The 17,424-nt window shown below is 40.2% G+C and overlaps 2 protein-coding genes across 2 annotated transcripts in view; one reads left to right on the plus strand and one right to left on the minus strand.

The window, feature by feature from the left end:
* Window positions 1-628: 628 nt before the first annotated feature.
* ucmab (upper zone of growth plate and cartilage matrix associated b) lies at window positions 629-5,964 on the minus strand. Its single transcript, XM_044193397.1, has 5 exons — window positions 5,810-5,964; window positions 5,597-5,659; window positions 5,409-5,504; window positions 1,314-1,412; window positions 629-1,220 (listed from the first exon to the last, which is right to left on the minus strand). The coding sequence occupies exons 1-5, from the start codon at window positions 5,865-5,867 to the stop codon at window positions 1,123-1,125; spliced, it is 414 nt and encodes a 137-aa protein (XP_044049332.1). The 5' UTR covers window positions 5,868-5,964; the 3' UTR covers window positions 629-1,122.
* A 2,459-nt stretch (window positions 5,965-8,423) lies between these two features.
* LOC122874682 (cyclin-dependent kinase 17-like) overlaps window positions 8,424-17,424 on the plus strand; it is a 35,812-nt gene continuing 26,811 nt past the window's right edge. The window contains exon 1 of the mRNA XM_044192881.1: window positions 8,424-8,813. The gene's annotated coding sequence lies outside the window, so the exon portion shown is untranslated. The remainder of the gene's footprint in view (window positions 8,814-17,424) is intronic.

The following is a 17,424-nucleotide window of genomic DNA, read 5'->3' on the forward strand; positions in this document are numbered from 1 at the left end:
TCTGCTCTATATCTGTGATTATTTTTATAATCCCGAATAAGTCTATTTGGATTTCTGTTACTGGAGTTTTATAACGGTTTGTTCATAAGAGGTCTAACAGTAATGGGCTCTAATTGACCCCAAACATAAGCAGCCCTAAATGAAAGGGATATATGTTCATCCATAGCCCATAACATATGAAAGATAAAATATTTCCTGTGTTTAATAACAATGATTTTATGGTTATTTCTGTATTTTGTCACCTTCATTAAAGGTGGGGTAAGCGATTTTGGAGAAATCATGACAAACAGATTGATATAGAGTAAACAACGACACAGCAAGTAATGTAACTAGCATTAGCTTGGTTGTTGGTTAGCAAACTGTCGCTACAGTTGCTGCTGCGAAGCTAACAGCCAGAGAGGACGAGACGGTTTCCCAGAGCCAGCACAGCAGCTCCAGACAGCGATACTCACAACTCTCCTGCTGCTACAGCTAACGTCACAACAACAGCATATGTTGGCAAACTAGAAAGTAAGCTGAATGTCCGTGGGCAAGTCATTTAACGTTACCTGACACACAAATCATGACTGGAATAGTGCTGTGGGGCTCGGTCCGAGCCACTTTGTTTCCCATTTACAGAGCCAGGGCTGTGCACAGACACCAGAGGTTTTTCAGTGCACACACTGAACAGACAGCTAGCAGACCGTGAGGAGATATTCGCTGAATTTGACAAAAAGAGGTGTATTGGATTAGAATGCATACCCCACCTTTAAATGTGAAAGCCCAGTTTGTGCAAAAGGGAAAGGTTACCACTTCAATACCTTTCTACATATTGGGGTTTTTCAAAAACTTTTATGGACAAAAATTTTGATACATGTTTTTTTTTTTTTTTTTTTTTAAATGTTTGCAATGATTATTATTACTTTTACACATACAGCAGTGGGGTCTGTGGGATCCCAAACAATGAGGAAGTAAAGCCAATGCCAACAACACATGGGTTAAAATCAAGTTGAAAAACATGGCTGAAAATCTCTGCAGCTGATGTCTCTACTGTATAACTGTCAGAGATCTGAGGAGAAAAGCCTCATTGTGTAGTTAGAGATGTTTCTTTCAGCTTACAGCGTCACCTCTCTCCTCTCAGTCTCAGATGGACTGACGGTTGTACTCTTGGGGAGGATGCATCCCGTCGTGGTGAAACTCCCTCCACTGCTCGGTGCTCTCTCTGGTCCTCTCGTTTTGTTCTGGAAGATTGTGAGAATTGTCGCGGATGAATGAGCCGGTCGAGTGAATTAACTCTTCCTTCTCAGCTACATCAGATGTCAGGGTGTGCATACCATCGTGCTCCTCTTCAGCGTAGCTCTCAAACTCATTCCTCTTCTCCTCGTGAAACTCTCTCTTTCGTTCATCTGCAGCCAGAATCAGCCTCTGCTCAGCTGCAGGCACAGAGGAGGAAGATGATGAATTAACTGAGTGTAAAATGATAAACATCTTAGATGTTTTGCTTTTATGTACTGTACGATTATGTACATTTTAGTGTACATAAAAGATGTGTAAAACGTTAAACTATTTTAAAATACACACAGACACCATGACGTGATATCAGCTGTAAAAAAAGAAGCCTGATTATCCCTTTAATGGTCCCACCCACACAAATACAATTGATTTAAAAAAAATGTATTTTTGCACTTCTTAGTTCCTTTGAGCACTAACAACAAAACCTTCAACAATCTGCATACATTTTTCTCCATTAAATTGAAATTAAATATATTTTTTTAATGGCACACCTCTTTTATGGACAAGCATCATGTGTAAAACTCATCTAAAAGATGATCAAATTCAAAACAACAACTAATGGTCATAAAAATTAACTAATTGTCATATAAATAACAAAATGTTATACAATATGTAGTTCAGACTTTGGAGAAAACATCAGACTTGTTCATCTGTGCTTTTGTGCAATAGCACAGCAGTTTTTTGGGTTCTAGATCCTCTTTTTTTTTTTTTTTTTTTTTTTAGAAGTCATTACTGACTTGTATTTTCTTTACATTTCAATCTGGATATCCTTTGGGCAGAAGTTACACCGCCCCTGTAATCAGAGTGAAACAGTTTCCACAACTGCTACTGTGATTAAATTTGGCTTTGTTGATTCATCATTACCAATATTAGCAGCATCACCTTGGATTTACGTGACTGTATTTTCATTGAAAATAACAAAATAATGTACAAGAAATCATGCTGATACAATATTTACAATAAATAAACCATGGAATAACATTAGATTTATGATATTGACAACAGTTTAGAATCAGAAATCTTTGTATTCCATCGTAATATTCAGTTTTGGTAAAGGAGTTTCCATTAATGAACTGACCAAGCTGGATGAGCAAGTTTTTAAAAAGTTCTTTTTTGTGGGGTATTCATTTATATCATTATGTTGAGTCACACCTCTGAAAATAAGCTCAAGAATTATTATGAAAACCATAAGCAGGCCACATGCCAAGAGTGATTTTTCTGCTGCTAACTTCCTGGAAGCCACCTGAAAAGGTTTAGTTTTGAAACCCAGTTAAGTACAACTAGTTGTTCAACAAGATATCACAACTCTGAATATGCTCGGTTGAGAAGAAGGAAGCACAGCTTCAATTCAAAGCTCACCTACAAGTGCACACACACACACACACACACACACTCAGCACAAAGACTGTTAAACATCACAAAACTACAACCTCAAAAAATACCACAGAACTGAATCACCGTGTCTGAACAAAAGCTGCTTTTTGTGACCTTCATAAAGCTGGCTTGTGGTGAAGCTGTGATTCACAGGAGCTGCTTGTATCCAAGGCCGGCACACAAAAACACACAAAACCTGGACCCCCAAGTCTAATGAGTCACGTCTCACTGTTTTTACTAGATCCAGAAAGATATGTGTGGGTAGTAAGCAAAATTAAAGAAGAGGTTCACATTTAACATTGTTTCACAAGTCCATCTTCATATAAAACTCACAAGCCCATATGTACATTGAAGTCATTGAGTGAGTTACTGGTCGCTGTAATTGTTCTTCCTGTCCATCCTCCCTAAAGCAATATTCACGCAAGAGATACATTCTTAAATTTAGCAGAAGCTGATATGAGACTTCAAGTCTGACCTACACACATCAAGTGGGTATTTTACAACGTTACAGTCTCTTTAGTAGGGATGGGTTTCCGGTAGCTGGTTCCATTTTGGATCCAGTTCCAAGTTTGTACTAATATAGATACAGAAAAGTGACCTGCATGGGACCTCTGACCAGCAGGATTGGACAAGACCAGAACACATTAAAGTACTTGTCTGTCGTGTGTGGGCACGTTAGTGTCAGTGAAGCTCACTGACTGCAGTAACATTAGAATAAGCCATTAGCTGAGATAGGAAAACCTTTCCAAAGCCAGGCCACAACCTTTTGACCTTTTACCAGGATTCCCAGCACAAGTCTGTGCATGCAGCGGGAGCTGGTTGGGAACTCAAGTCACTTAGTTTTAAATTACAAGGTTTAATGTTCATAAGATTTACAGATGAACTGTGGATCAGTGAGTTGCAGATGAAAACGTATTTAATAGAACAAGTATTGAGGGCAACAACCTACTATGTTTGGTTTGTTATCCCTTTCAAACATTGTACAGTAGAGTTAATCATCCATCATTTTCTTCACCTGACACATCACAGTAGACCGGCTTCTTATGGCTCACCAACTCCCACAAAACCCCCAAAGTCAAACAGCAGCCTTCGTTCATTCGTTCGAGTCTGATGTCTACGTTTTTCTGTCAATATTGCTTTAAAATTGTGCATCACCTTATCCACCTACAGAAACAGCCAATACATATATCAAATATTTTCCTTTGCAAATTTCATCTACCTGCGAGCGAGATGTTGTGCTTTTATGTCATTATGCAGCAGGAGAGGCTCTTCAAAGTGAGCACAATTTATTTGTCTCACTTTATTTTTTACATGTTTTTTCTCTGACCCCTTTCTGCCTGTGTGTCGGCACATTCCACATTCAACTCCCAGCCGCTCACCCACTCACTCGTCCATCTCAGTCTTTTCACTGTGTTTTACTGCTTTGTGCTCATTTTATTGCTTCTTTAGCTGCACAAAGTGTCTTGCTGTTGTTGCACACACAGACCCACAGCGTGTTACACAACTCCAACTCAGAGCAGCAGTCTCAGTGTGTGCTCTCACCTTCCTGTTGGCAGAACTGTACATAACAGTGCCGTTAAATCACCCGAGAATGTCAAACATAGAACAATATGTGAATTTTCACAACACTTGTAAGGAGGATATTTACTGATATACCCTGAAGTGAGTGTGTGTGAGCTCCGTGCTGTCCTGTGACTCCTGCTGCAGCCTCCAGCAGAGGAAGCAGAGCTGCTGTGTGACCAGACAGGTCTGAGTCTCTGGTCTCAGGTCAGGCCAGGTTCAGAAAACAGTTAACAGCTGCTGGCTGCCACAGTCATAAAAACATTCAGGCTGTCATTAACATCTTCACTCTCTGTCCATTCCCACTGCAACCAAAAGTATTTAATTTCATCTACCTGTGTATTTTCTTCAAATAAGAGAAAGAAATCTGTCAGTGTGATTATACTGTACAGTGTCAACTGTTTCCATTACAATACAGTGTCTCTTTATGCTGACTTGGCACCAGTACTCTTTACCTTGTTTATATCATACATGCTATCATATTAGCATATTTTTTTCTTTCCCAGTGGGCCTGATGTTTTTGTGTAGGTCTATACTTTTTCAAGGGCCTATTGTGCAAGGCTGTTCTCTTAAGGGGCAGTAAATGTTTCATGCAGATCAATTCTATCAGATAAAATAAACTTTTCTAGAATCAAATGTCATTTTGTTGATACTAGTGCTGCCCTTTCCTGTCTTTTTTGGAGAGAGTTACACCCATTTCTAGGAAATTCCTCAAGCATATAAACCTTCGCTGGATTTATCTCAGCTCTTTAGCTGTTTTAAGAGGTAACGACTGCGACAAAGTTTTTGCACACCATACATTTTTAAAGACAGGTGTGTAGGATCAAAAACTCTTGACTGTGAGGAAACTATTTAAAACTGTACACTCACTTGTTTTAATAATAATAAATCACTAATAATGAAGCGAGTACAAGTGATCAACGGTGTACAGGATTTTTTGGTTTGTGAAAATCAGAAGACATGATTTCTAAAGACAAATGTTTTTGTAATTAATCATTATATTAATAAAATAACAATTTAGATGCAACATAATGATTTCCATTGTGGCATGACAGTGAAGAAATTAGTGTGAGTGTACCTCTGCTGCCAAAATGTCCTGTATAACAAGACACAGATGACAGCAATTACCACAACCACACACACCACCTTAGCTGACCAGACCTCAGTCCAAACTGCCACAAACAAACCCAGAGTGAACTCACTGTTAATCTCATCCTGAGACTTCACGCCCCGTCTGCTGCGTCTTCTGAAGAAGTTTGATGCATCTGTCTCCCTCATGAAGATCTTCTTTAGCTGACCTGCAGTGGAAGCAGGAGGAGATTTATCTCACAACATAAAAGGATAAAAAGAGACAGTATATAGAAGAGATGCAGCTGATGCAGCTCCTCACCTTGTGGGTCTTTAGCGCTGCCCGTGCTGCTGGGCACAGCTGCAGAGTCGGCCTCTGGAGACACTGGGTCAGAGGACAAAACATGAAGGCTCTAAATTAAAACACAGAATCTAGGCTCCCATGCTTACCTCTCCATGAAATACAAAAAAAACAGCTCTCATCACTCTATACGCTTCACAGATACTCCTGATATAAATTTCCCTGCAGACTCACAGGAAAGTGCAAGAAGCACGGCGAGGAGAGCCAGGAGGGTTGCGTACGTCCAGGACATCTTTCGTTCTGTTGAGAGATACGAGTAGTGAGGCAGATCAGGAGGAAGGGGTGAGTAAGATTTTTGTGAGAGGTGGGGTGGGAGCCTGGAGGAACTTTGACTGCTTGTCAGAGGAGAGGGAGGGAGTGACTGTGCAGATCTGACAAGATCAAAGTGACAGGAAGGTGCTGAGGATGCTGTTATTGTACTTAAAGTAAGTTTTCTGCAGTGGACCCACCATTTACCTTTTGTCAGGTATCATGGGCCAATCAAATACAGAAGAAGAAGTCCTGCATTCAAAATTTTACTTAAAATACAAAAGTATACGCATCAAAATATACTTAAAGTGCCAAAAATAAAAGTACTCATTATGCAGAATGGCCCAATTCATAGTAATGTATGTTATATTATTGGATTACAATTGTTTATGCATTAATGTGTTCATCACTTTAATGTTGCAGCTGGTAAAGGTGGAGCTGATTTTAATTACTTTATATACTGCTGGGTAGCTTGCCAATAAAGTCCTATCTTGTAATAATACATAATAATGTATTTATTGATTATATTTTGTATTATTAACCTGAATCTGCAAAGTAACAAGTAACTTAAGTTATTTGATAAATGTTGTGGAGTAAAAAGTACAATATTTGCCACTGAATTGTAGCAGAGTAGAAGTATAAAGTAGCATTAAATGGAAATACTCAAGTTAAGTCCAAGTACCTTAAAACTGAACTTAAGTACAGTACTTGAGTAAATGAACTTAGTTGCTTTCCACAACCGCCTGTGAGGGCCTGTTTCTTTAGTTTCTTTCACTGTAGAAATTATGCTACAGGCTGAATATGCGCTGCTTGCCTGGTTAATATCTACTCTTACAAGAAAAAAGATGGATGACAGACAACAAAAACACTGACGTCTCCTTAGCAGATGCAGCTGAAAGAGGCCCCTCAACAAGGCCGCACTCTCTGCTTCTGCATAAAGTCTTGCCGAAAAGCATGTTTGACAAGAGTTTTTTGGCTTTGCCCCAGAAAAGAGTGAATGTTTAAATTGTTTTGTGGGGGAAATCCAAGGTGGAGGGATTGTTGCTCAGGGAAGTCAGAGGAAGTTGGAGGGAGGATATGTTTCAGGATATGTGTAGCAAGTTTGCTCAAATATGTGAGGAAAGCATGTAAGATGAGGAAAATCATTCTAATTTGCACCAACTGAATATCATACTTGAAGTGAATTAGGGCATTAAATTCAACAGAGAGTCTGTGAGTTTTGAATTAAGGAAAAAAGTTACATGGTGCTTTTGTTTTTTGTCCTGTTTGTCTCTTTGTTAGTTAGCAGGTTATCTCAAAAACAGACTGGACTGGATCTGTCATCCAAAACAGTATTGGAAAGTAACTAAGTACATTTACTCAAGTTCTGTACTTAAGTACAATTTTGAGGTACTTGTACTTTACTTGAGTATTTCCATTTTATGTTACTTTATACTTCTACTCTGCTTTAAAAAATTATTTCTTAACATGGTGATGTACCGAATATACACTGTGTATTAGTGTCTAGTAATATACTGTACATTTCTGGTACAAGTCAGTAGATAAGACAATGTTATATGCTGAACAATAAGGTGCAGAATTGTCCTTGCACATCAAACTAGTACATAGAATGTATTCATGCTCACAGTTAGAGGTAGACAATAATAATAACAGTAGTTCATATACTTTACACTATGTATAAAGCAGAAGTATAAAGAAGAATAAAATGGAAATACTCAAAATTGTACTTAGGTAGGTTCTGGAGGAGGATGCTCCCTTTAAGAACATTGTCTATTTACTGAAAAGACATGAGGTGTTAGTTGTGGTGTCAGTATGTACAATATGACTGTGGATAAACCAACCCAGTTTTATGGGTGTAATTTATTAGTCGAGTGTAGAATGTAGTTCTTACAGCAAATCCAAAACATAAGCTAAAAGTGTTGCTGTCCTGTGAGAACCACGTATTTCTAAAAAGTCAACTTTTCATGAGCTCAGAAAAACAGCCCTGTTAACCCTGTTCCAGCTAAACGGGGGTGGGGGTCACAAAATTTGAAGCTACATGGTTTTCACTGGACAGGAGGGTATGAAAAATTGTAATCTGTAAAGTAACTAGAGGAGTAGAAATATAAAGTTGCATAAAATGGAAAGTACGTCGAATTTGTACTTAAGTACTTGAGTAAATGTATTGAGTTAAATTTCACCACTTAATAAATGAACCTTTCATTAATGACTCAGGTGTCTTAGAAAATGAAAAAAATATTATTAACTATTTTCTATTTATGTTTCTTGATTTTTGCAGGCAGTAATTGTTTTTTTTTTTCATCATCCTTTTTTTATTTTCCCTTACTGTGTTTATTGTTATGCACCAAAGTACCAAAGCAAATTCCTTGTATGTGAAAACCTACTTGGAAATAAACACGATTTTGATTGTGAAATACAAAAAATGCGGATGTACCGCATACGGTTACGGATGTAACTTTGTAGGCCTGCAGCATTTCCTCCAGTAGGGGCCGCACTGACAGCCTCCATGTCTGGTCTTATCTAGCACCAACCGTTAGGTGGCGCAGTTTCCCTGCTGACATTTTGATGACACGGGTGTGTGGTGGCAGCGTCAGCAGGCAGAGGACACATTCAGATCAACCAGTAATCACCATCGCCTCTCACACTGCCATGGTCTCTGCTGCGACCGAAAAAAACAACGACAGCGCTTCCTATTTTCTACCGGGAGTGAAAGTTTAAAGCCTAAAAAACAAAGCCATGCTGCTGGACGCTACAGCCCCGCGGATATAAGCGACACTGAAGACCTGAAAGTAGCTACCACCACACCGAAACCACAAAGAAGAAGCAGTCGGTGCTTTTTTTTTTCACACTCGGAGGGAAAGACGGCATCCGGCCCGAGAAGAAGCTCCGAGGTCGGGGACTCCGGTCGGAGTAACGCTCATCGTTTCTGGTGAGAGTCCTCACATTTTCGGGGTACTTTCTGTGAATTTACCACAGCGAAACATTGGCTGAAGCGCCGGTTAGAAACATTTACACCACATTGCGTTGACACAAAACGGACTTAACAATGTAGCAATGTTTACTTCGCAACCCGCAGCGTGAATGCCGCCGTTTGTTGCCTTGAGCAATTCACTTTGTCCCATTCACCGGTGAATGGTCGCATTTAACTAACACAAACTGTGAGCTTAGCTACATGCAGCATAAATGAATGGTAAACTAAGTTCAGAGTGGTCAATGCTTTATAATTCCTGTCCTCGTGGTTAAACATTGTTGTTTAATACCACTCGGAGCAACACAAACAGTCTGCTGGTTAGTTGTCACTAAATTGTACGAGGTTTGGTTGTGAAAGAGAGGGAGGGCTGCTCTGCGTGTATCGTCTTGCATAGTTTCTACCAAAACATTCAATGACCTGTGCTTCAGAGATGCCCTGTCTTTCTGGTCCAAATTTTTCTCAAACTGCTTGAAGCACCGCGCAAACTGTACCAGCCTCCGACCTGGCACACACTCATTATTAACAGCTTTAAGCCCATTCAGCTGTATGTGGGAAGGCCAGGACAGGAGCCTGCATGGGAAACAGCTTGAGAAAGACTCCTGCAATTTCTAGGAATCTCACCCCAAGAGGCTGCTTTCAATGAATTCCTGTACTTATGTCTTTTTCCTATAGGGAGTTAAACTGTGTGTGTGTGAAGTTAGCAGGATGTTCATAAGGAAGACATCATTGTTCTGGAGGGGGGAGGGATGCTCATGGCAAAGTGATGAGGAAGTTAATCTTATGTGAAAACACCAAGCAGCCTGTGTGGTTACATATTTATTGCCACATTTATTGTTCTCATGTTGTTAACAGCCTTATTGTAATATTGTCTATTGACTCAGGACATATATGGTAAATATATCCAGAATCACATAAAAAAAAAAATCTATCAAACTGATTAAGTATGTTAATCTGTTATGCTTTGCATGCTCAGAAACTAAAATTTGGAAAACAAAAATGTCAACAACAATAAGATAAGGGCTACAACTAATGATTATTTTCAGTATCAAATATTGCAGGTTATTTCCTCGATAAATTGATTGATCGTTAAGTCTGTAAAATGTCTGAAAATTCTGAAAGATGCCCATCAGAACTGACGTCTTCCATTTTCCTGTTTTGTCTCAGTCCAAAATTCAAAATATCCAGTTTACTATCGTAGAGGAGTAAGAAAACCAGCAAATGTTAACATTTGAGAAGTTAGAACAAGTGAATATTTGGCACTTTTACTTAAAACATTACTTGAACAATTATCAAAACAGTTTCTGATTAATTTTCTGTTGATCGACTAATCAATTGATCAACTAATCGTTTCAGCTGTCGATAACAGGATCATATCATTATGATTTGCTTCTGCCAATAGTCAGTAATTAGTGATATAGAATTATCACCTTGCCTGCTATTTATATAAGAAAATAAACTTTGTTACTACGACTGGCTATTGTTTTTTGATATTAGTGCCGATACAATAGTTTCAGTACAGATACCAAATCAATACTTTTAAATGCCTTATTTTGAGGAAGATTAGTGTTTTTCTACAGAGCCATTTTTTCCTTTAGCAAAAGAAACTTCTCAGTGTTAAATGTTGTCAAACAGCCAAACAACAATCGAAAATATGATTAGAATCAGAAACCTTCTGATCAAAAAATAAGTAAAGAAGCAAGCATTCAGTGCCAGCTTTTGACAGTTTTGATCATGTGCTACAGAAACATACTGTAACATTTTGGTAAGTGCTAAAAAACGTACTGAGGTTCGATACCCACATCCTACTTGTCACTATTTACAGTTAATATTGGTGATGATGATTTGGTGATGGCTGAATAAAAGAGCTGTTGTAGCACTTTCTCTCATTTCCTGTGAGCAAGTTTCAGTTTGACAGCCACAAGCAGCTCAGCTTCCTTGCAAGATGTGTATCATCCAGGAGCTTCAGGAGGTGTGTCTGTTTTGGGAACAAAATACCTCGTGTTGAGCCTGGTACCTGCAGGAGGGCAGGGAGCTGTTGGGGGACAGTGTGCCCGTATGTGTTGGTTTGAAGTGGGGCCATTCCCTTGGTGAAGGCCTTGGGGACGGTGGTGGCAGGGTAACCTGACCTGCTGTGAAACAGCTGTAGCCACACGGTGCTGATCCCTCAAGTCCCAGTGCAGATCAGATGATGGGTCCAGTATGTGTATGGGTGTGTGTGAGTGTGAGCATGCACATTAATGGATGTCTTTTTGCCAGAGATTCATTCTGTACTTTTGAACATGCTATGATACACAGAACACTTTCAAACCAAACTTCGTAGACTTTTTGGGGCGATTTTAATTCCTAAGGTTTTGCTAATACAAGTGTGTGTTCTCTCTGAGTGTGTGTGCGTGTGTGAGCTCATGTTTAAGCGGCAGGCCAAGACAGCTGGCTGAAGGTTAATGTGTTACTGCTCTCTGGGGAGCAGCTGCTATGTCACAGGCACCACTCCTGTCTATAGATAGCCATGAATACAAACTCTTCCTCTTTTCTGTGCTGCTTTAACACAAGCAGCATGCAGCTCATGCCTCACACATGCAGTTGCCCCACAAGACAAATGCTGCTGCTTGCATGTTTGGCCGCCTCCACTCCCTGATTCTTTATCTGAATCTGGAAGTGTCTGGTGGTAGTAAAGACCCCACTTTAGCCACTGAGCCAGCTGGCTGAGAACCTGTTTGATCGAGTCATACAGTAATAACTTAGACCACATATCTGGGTCGTCATCTGCAGTATTAATGTCTGAAACAGGTGAGGGACAAATATTGCCTTTTTCCCCGTCACTCTTGGCAGGATTTGCAGGAGTTGTCTGAACACTTGTCGGGTCTTTATTTGGAAGCAGACACACACACACACACACACACACTCACACACATCTTCATCCAAACCAACATTATTACAGCCAGCATAGCTTAGCGTATTTGAGATGTGCTGAGGTGTTCATAATTAAATTCTCACTGGTGTAATAAAAAACCATGTTAAATCCGTGTGTTTGGTTTTTAATTAGCTGAATTTAGAAACCCCCAGGCCCACTCAATCTTAATCAGGGATTGAGAAAGTAGACCACTGTTCAGCGGCTAAAAATAAATGTCGGGTTCCTTCCTAATGGCATTATCAATTTTCCATTTAATTCAAAGCTTAGTGAGTTTCTCACAAGTGAGGGAAAAAAAGGACCATAATGGAAAACAAAGTTTTTCCACGCTAACTTTTTTTATTCAAATAAAACATCCATAAAAGATTAGTCGACAAGAAATTAAACAACAATTTTGAAAATCAATTATTCATCAAGCTAATATCCTAAACATTTACTGGGTTTAGCTTCTCAAATGGAACGATTTGCTATCATTATAAAATTAATGTCTTTGTGTTTTGGACTGTTGATCGGGCAAAACATGACAGTTGTCATGCAGCCCTAACAGAAAAGTCAGTCTGCATGGTTTGCTGTAACACATCTGTGCCTGGCATGCAGGCTCTCTGAAATTACTACAAAGGCTACTGAGAGCTGTTTGCAGTTTGATATGGAAACTGATATTCTGATAACCCCATCCTGCTGTCTGCCCTCAGTTAGATAGCAGCGTGGCCCGTTGTTCCCTTTTAACAGCCATGAAAGGCTATCAGGACCTGCTGGTGCGACGATGAGCGCTGGCCTGCAGGGAGGGGAAGGCTAATTGTCGCTCTCTCTGATGCTAATGCTCCGCTCACAAACGGACGCCAGGTGACTTGACTCAGACTCAGATGAGTCCACGCCTGGGCAATTATCTCCGTAATGAGCCAAACAGGAGTCTGTGATAATCATGCTGCCTTTTATCTAGAATAAATGAGGGCTATCAACACATATATATATTTATTTATGGGGAGAAATGAACATCTAAAATCTTGTAGCTGTAAAATCTTCTTGATCCAGCCTGAAAGTTTTATTTGATCCTCATTTTATCCACAAAGGATTCCAACCACAAAACTTGGAATGTTTTTCCAAAAATTAGACTGGATAAAAAAAGAAAACATAGTCATGACACTAGTCTGCTGCCTGTCTGATAATATCACGCCCTATCTGTTGATCTCAGCGCCCTGCTCTGAACCCAGCTGGGTCCACAAGACTTATCTGCCACAATCCATGCTGGCCTTTCATCCCATTCATAAACTGTTATCATGTGAAGTGTTAAGTGGTGCTTTAGATGTATCGTTTTCATTTAAAATGCATCGTTTTCAAAGTCATTGTTTAGCTATTCGTGACAAGTGAAATTCATTTAAATTCGTTTTGTGTTGTGATTTTTTTTATCAACTTTTTTTTCTTAAAAATCTGATAAGAAAGAAAGAGATTCTGGGTAGAATTGTATATTTAAAGCAAATCTCAGCAAGAATCCACATTTTGTAAATATCTGAGTCTACATTAGGTTTTCAAAGTGGGAGGCGGGCCTCCCCATTGGGGAGGATCAGTGAATGGAAGTGCAAAAATATTACATTAGTTACAAAAAGGAGATCGCACAGAATATCCTAAATGTATGAGATTTGGTTAAAGAGATAATTCAGAGATTTGAATTGTTCAGAATTTGACTGTTTTTCCAACATTCCCAGAGTCAGAAACGAATAAATGCCTTAGGACAGACCTTTTTTATGTATTTGGTGTAGTCTGAAGTGATGTCAAACAGCAATATTAGGCTGTCTTGGCTCAATTGTTGAGTGCCTATGGGATCAAATAACATTATCATGATCCCATAGGCATCCAGGGGAGACATTAATTTTGATCTGGGGCAGAATAAAGGGTTTTATTTTACTGGTATTTTATATCTCACAACAACCCATCGAGTCGTACGCTGCTGCTGGTAGTCTGGCTGTAACGTTATGTACTAGAGATGATTTGTCTACTGCAAATATGTCCGTTCTGCAGTGGTGGAATTTAACTAAGTACATTGTACTTAGTACAAATTCGAGGTACTTGTACTTTACTTGAGTCTTTTCTTTTCATGCCGCTTTCTACTTTCTACTCCGCTACATCTCAGAGACTCTACTTTTTACTCCACTACATTTGACAGCTTTGGTTACTAGTAACTTTTCAGATGACAGTTTTTCATACCCACCCTGTCCAGTGAAAACCATGTGGTGATTGTGAAAAGTGTTCCTTTATGGGTTGAGAAAATTCTCTAACTTCTTCAGTTAAATAAACTATTTAAACCCCCCACATGGATTAGCTGGAAAATTAATTGCCACAAAGCTGAAAACAGGGCTGTTTTTCCGACCTCATGAAAAGTTGACTTTTTAGAGATATGTGGTTCTCACAGGACAGCGACGTTACAAACATATGATGATCTTATATAATATGATGCATTCCTGTAGATTAAGCTATAAAGTTGTTAAAATTAGCTCAGCCTTAAGCATCTACAGCAGTAAAATGCATTATACACATTAATGCAGCAGAAATAATCTAGAAACATCAGATTTAATAGTAAAACGCTGTCAGGGAACAGTTTACTGCACCATGAGTACTTTTTACTTGATACTTTAAGTACATTTTGCAGATAACATACTTTAACTTAAGTAAAGTTTTGAATGCAGGACTTTAACCTTTACTTAAAGGATCTGAATACCACCACTGCCGCTCTCGCAAAGCCTTCAGCTACCATTCATCAGACTACCGTATTGAGTTTTATTGAATCTGAATAACGGTGTATACTGTATTCTAGTTTTTTGATTTCTTTTGCCACGGTAATGGTATTATTTTTTTCCTTTGAGGTATTAAAAAGGTCTCAAGTCATTGAATTTGTACTTAAAATATGTTCAGATACCCTGATAATGATAGCAATAGTAAGAATGTATTATTTCAGTGACAAATGCTGTCACTGTTATAACTACACTTACAGAGACATGTGGGGCAATGTACAAAATAATTTTGAGAAGCGATTAGTTGTTTAGGTCATTGATCAAGCCAAAATGCCAATCTCGTTCCTGTTTCTCAAATGTATTTGTCTGCTTTCTCTTTTTTATATCTTGATATAAGGTTTATGTCGTATTTCATCAAAGTGTATACATTTCTTCTGATGTTAGTAGAGGTGGAGGTGGCCCGCCCCTGTTATACAGTGAAGCACTGTCGGAAACCAGGGACTGTTTGTCAGGTAAAACAAGCGATCAGAAGATGTGACCTTGAGCTCTGGGAATTGTGGAGGGGGCTGCAGCTAACGATTATTTTCATTATCAATTGATCTGCCTCGATTCATCGATGAAACCCCATCACGATATCCTAGAACACACAGTGACTTCAACAAATGTCTTTTTTAGTCCAACCATCATTCCAAACCCCAAAAATATTCAGTTAGCTATAATGTAAGACCAAGCAGCTAATTCTCACATTTAAGAAGCTGGAACCATCAAATGTTTGGTATTTTTGCCTGAAAAATTACTTTAATGATTAATTGATAATCAAAATATTTACTGACTAATCTGTTAATAGACTAATTGTTGCAGCACAAGTATTGTTCTGTTATATATATTTTTTAACATTCTTTAGATGGGACCATCACCATAAAATTAAATGAAAAAATAATCAATAGATTATTAAACTGCAGCTACGAACTGCAATATTGAACTTGGTCATCTACTGTCTGACTGCAGGCAGTGTTGGGCCACTGAGAAAGCTCAGAGAGGAGCAGGCCTGTCACTCAAGCCGCTGTAACCATAGCAGCAGTGTTAATCAGCTAGTGTTGAATCTTATTGCCTGTGAGATCTGTGGACGTGCGTCACTGGTCTGGCCTGGCCTCCTTCGGCCACAGGCTCTGGCTGAGGTCGCTTGTGTTTCCCACACACACACATACACACACACACATCAGCACTGACCTGTCTGTCAGCACCGCTCTGCGGACACAGGTGACACATGTGACAAGTGTGAAAACAGGGTGAGGAAAGAATGTGTGTCAGTGAGGATGGAAAAGAGGTGAAATATGATGAGTTTTTGTGTACCTGGCCTTTGTTAAATTCAAACAGATCTTACTGCTGAAGTGAAGTAACCTGCTGCAGTATGTGGGGGAAGCATGCCTGCCTGGTTGTCATGCTCAGCACCACGCAGCACACCACTACCTCCTGCGTCTCCTGAAAGAGCTTACTTTTTTATTGTGCTCAATGCAGCCTTTATATAAGGCCCCCATAAAGGAGCCAGCTCCTTCACTCATGTCCTCATTGTCTTGGCCAGGATGAGAAAAGGCTGCTCTTTAGAAAAGCAAGGCTGAGCTCACCCGTGAATCATGCCAACAGTCACGCTTGTTCTCTGTCTTCTTCTGTGAGCAAGGCAGTCAGGGGAGGAGAGGCAGGCGGGCGTTTCCTAGGACCCCCGTTCTCCTGAAGGCAGTGACGTTAGGTGGTTAAGTGAACCCTGTAGGGGTCGCAGAGAGGTTGCGACCTTGCTTTTCCTCTTTCTGTGGGTGGCCCAGACAGCATCCTGTGGCAGTGATGGCGGCTGTGGTGTGATTGGTTCATCGAGACTCCTGCAGTGATAGTAGCTTGTGGAGCTCTAGTCTGGCATTGCAGGGCTGCCGTGGGGGGTCGTGGTTCCTCACAGCAGGAACTCTGGCCTTACCCTTTTAGTAGCCCGCTGTTCATCATCATTAGCACAGTTTCTGTTTGCTCACGGCTGCAGCAGGAAAAGAACAGAATCCATATGAAACATATGTCACCACTGCAGCATCCATAATGCTTCAAGCCCCCTCCTCTCTCCTGTTTTCCTGCATCCACCCTACTACCTCCTGCAGACTATATTGCCAGGAAAACAGAGAAAGGAAAATGCAGTTTAGCATACAGCTGGAGATGTCAGTCTGTTTGTCTGTGAGGCGAGAGTCATGTTTTGGTAGGTATTGATGGCTGGTTCAGGGGATGAAAATGCGGACGTAGTCGGGGGGAGCTGCAGAGGTGGAGGGGGGGTTTGGGGTTGCTATAGGGTGTGAGATGGAGACTGAAAATCAGAATGCATGCTGTGTCCCGCCATACTCTGCATTTTCAACATGGAAAAAGCAACAGGGTTGCGTGGCAACAAATCCAGACTCAGCACAGCTCTCGGACCCCACATTTCCCCCCTCTCTCCTCCTCCTCCTCCTCCCTGGCCACCTCCCCAGCGGATCTGGAGCTCAGACCTCAGACCGGCCTACTTAGGGGAGCAGGGATAAGGCTCGGAACAGGGATCATGTCCAAAGCTCCACACTCGATCCCAGAGCATGAACGTGGGCCAGCGGATACAGGGGCACAGTAGACAGCCCCCCCTTCTTCTCTCTACTGCTGCCATTAACTTTCCATGGAACATTCAAAAAAGTGTTTTGTATCCAGAGTCTGCTAGATTGTAGGTCATATCCCGGTTATTTATGAGATGTTAATGTGCCCCTAATATCCCCATCATAGACATTCATAAATTTAGAAGGGATTGTGGATATTACCTTTGAAACCGAAGAGAGATTGACTGTAAAAACCAACAGTGAATGACCTGTTAGTTTATCCCAATTTGGTGCAAGATAATCCTGATTTGAACACATTATAGTGATTTTTGTTTGTGCAGAAT

The sequence above is a fragment of the Siniperca chuatsi genome, linkage group LG4 (assembly GCF_020085105.1).
Source record: "Siniperca chuatsi isolate FFG_IHB_CAS linkage group LG4, ASM2008510v1, whole genome shotgun sequence".
Classification (NCBI taxonomy): domain Eukaryota; kingdom Metazoa; phylum Chordata; class Actinopteri; order Centrarchiformes; family Sinipercidae; genus Siniperca; species Siniperca chuatsi.

Bases quoted from the DNA above. Each gene is read 5' to 3' on its own strand.
- ucmab (XM_044193397.1), bottom strand. From the start codon at position 5,867: ATGTCCTGGACGTACGCAACCCTCCTGGCTCTCCTCGCCGTGCTTCTT. The intron at 5,505-5,596 runs GTGAGGAGCTGC...CTTCCACTGCAG, and splicing joins CAGCGCTAAAGACCCACAAG to GTCAGCTAAAGAAGATCTTC. The intron at 1,413-5,408 runs GTGAGTTCACTC...CTGTGCCTGCAG, and splicing joins GTCTCAGGATGAGATTAACA to CTGAGCAGAGGCTGATTCTG.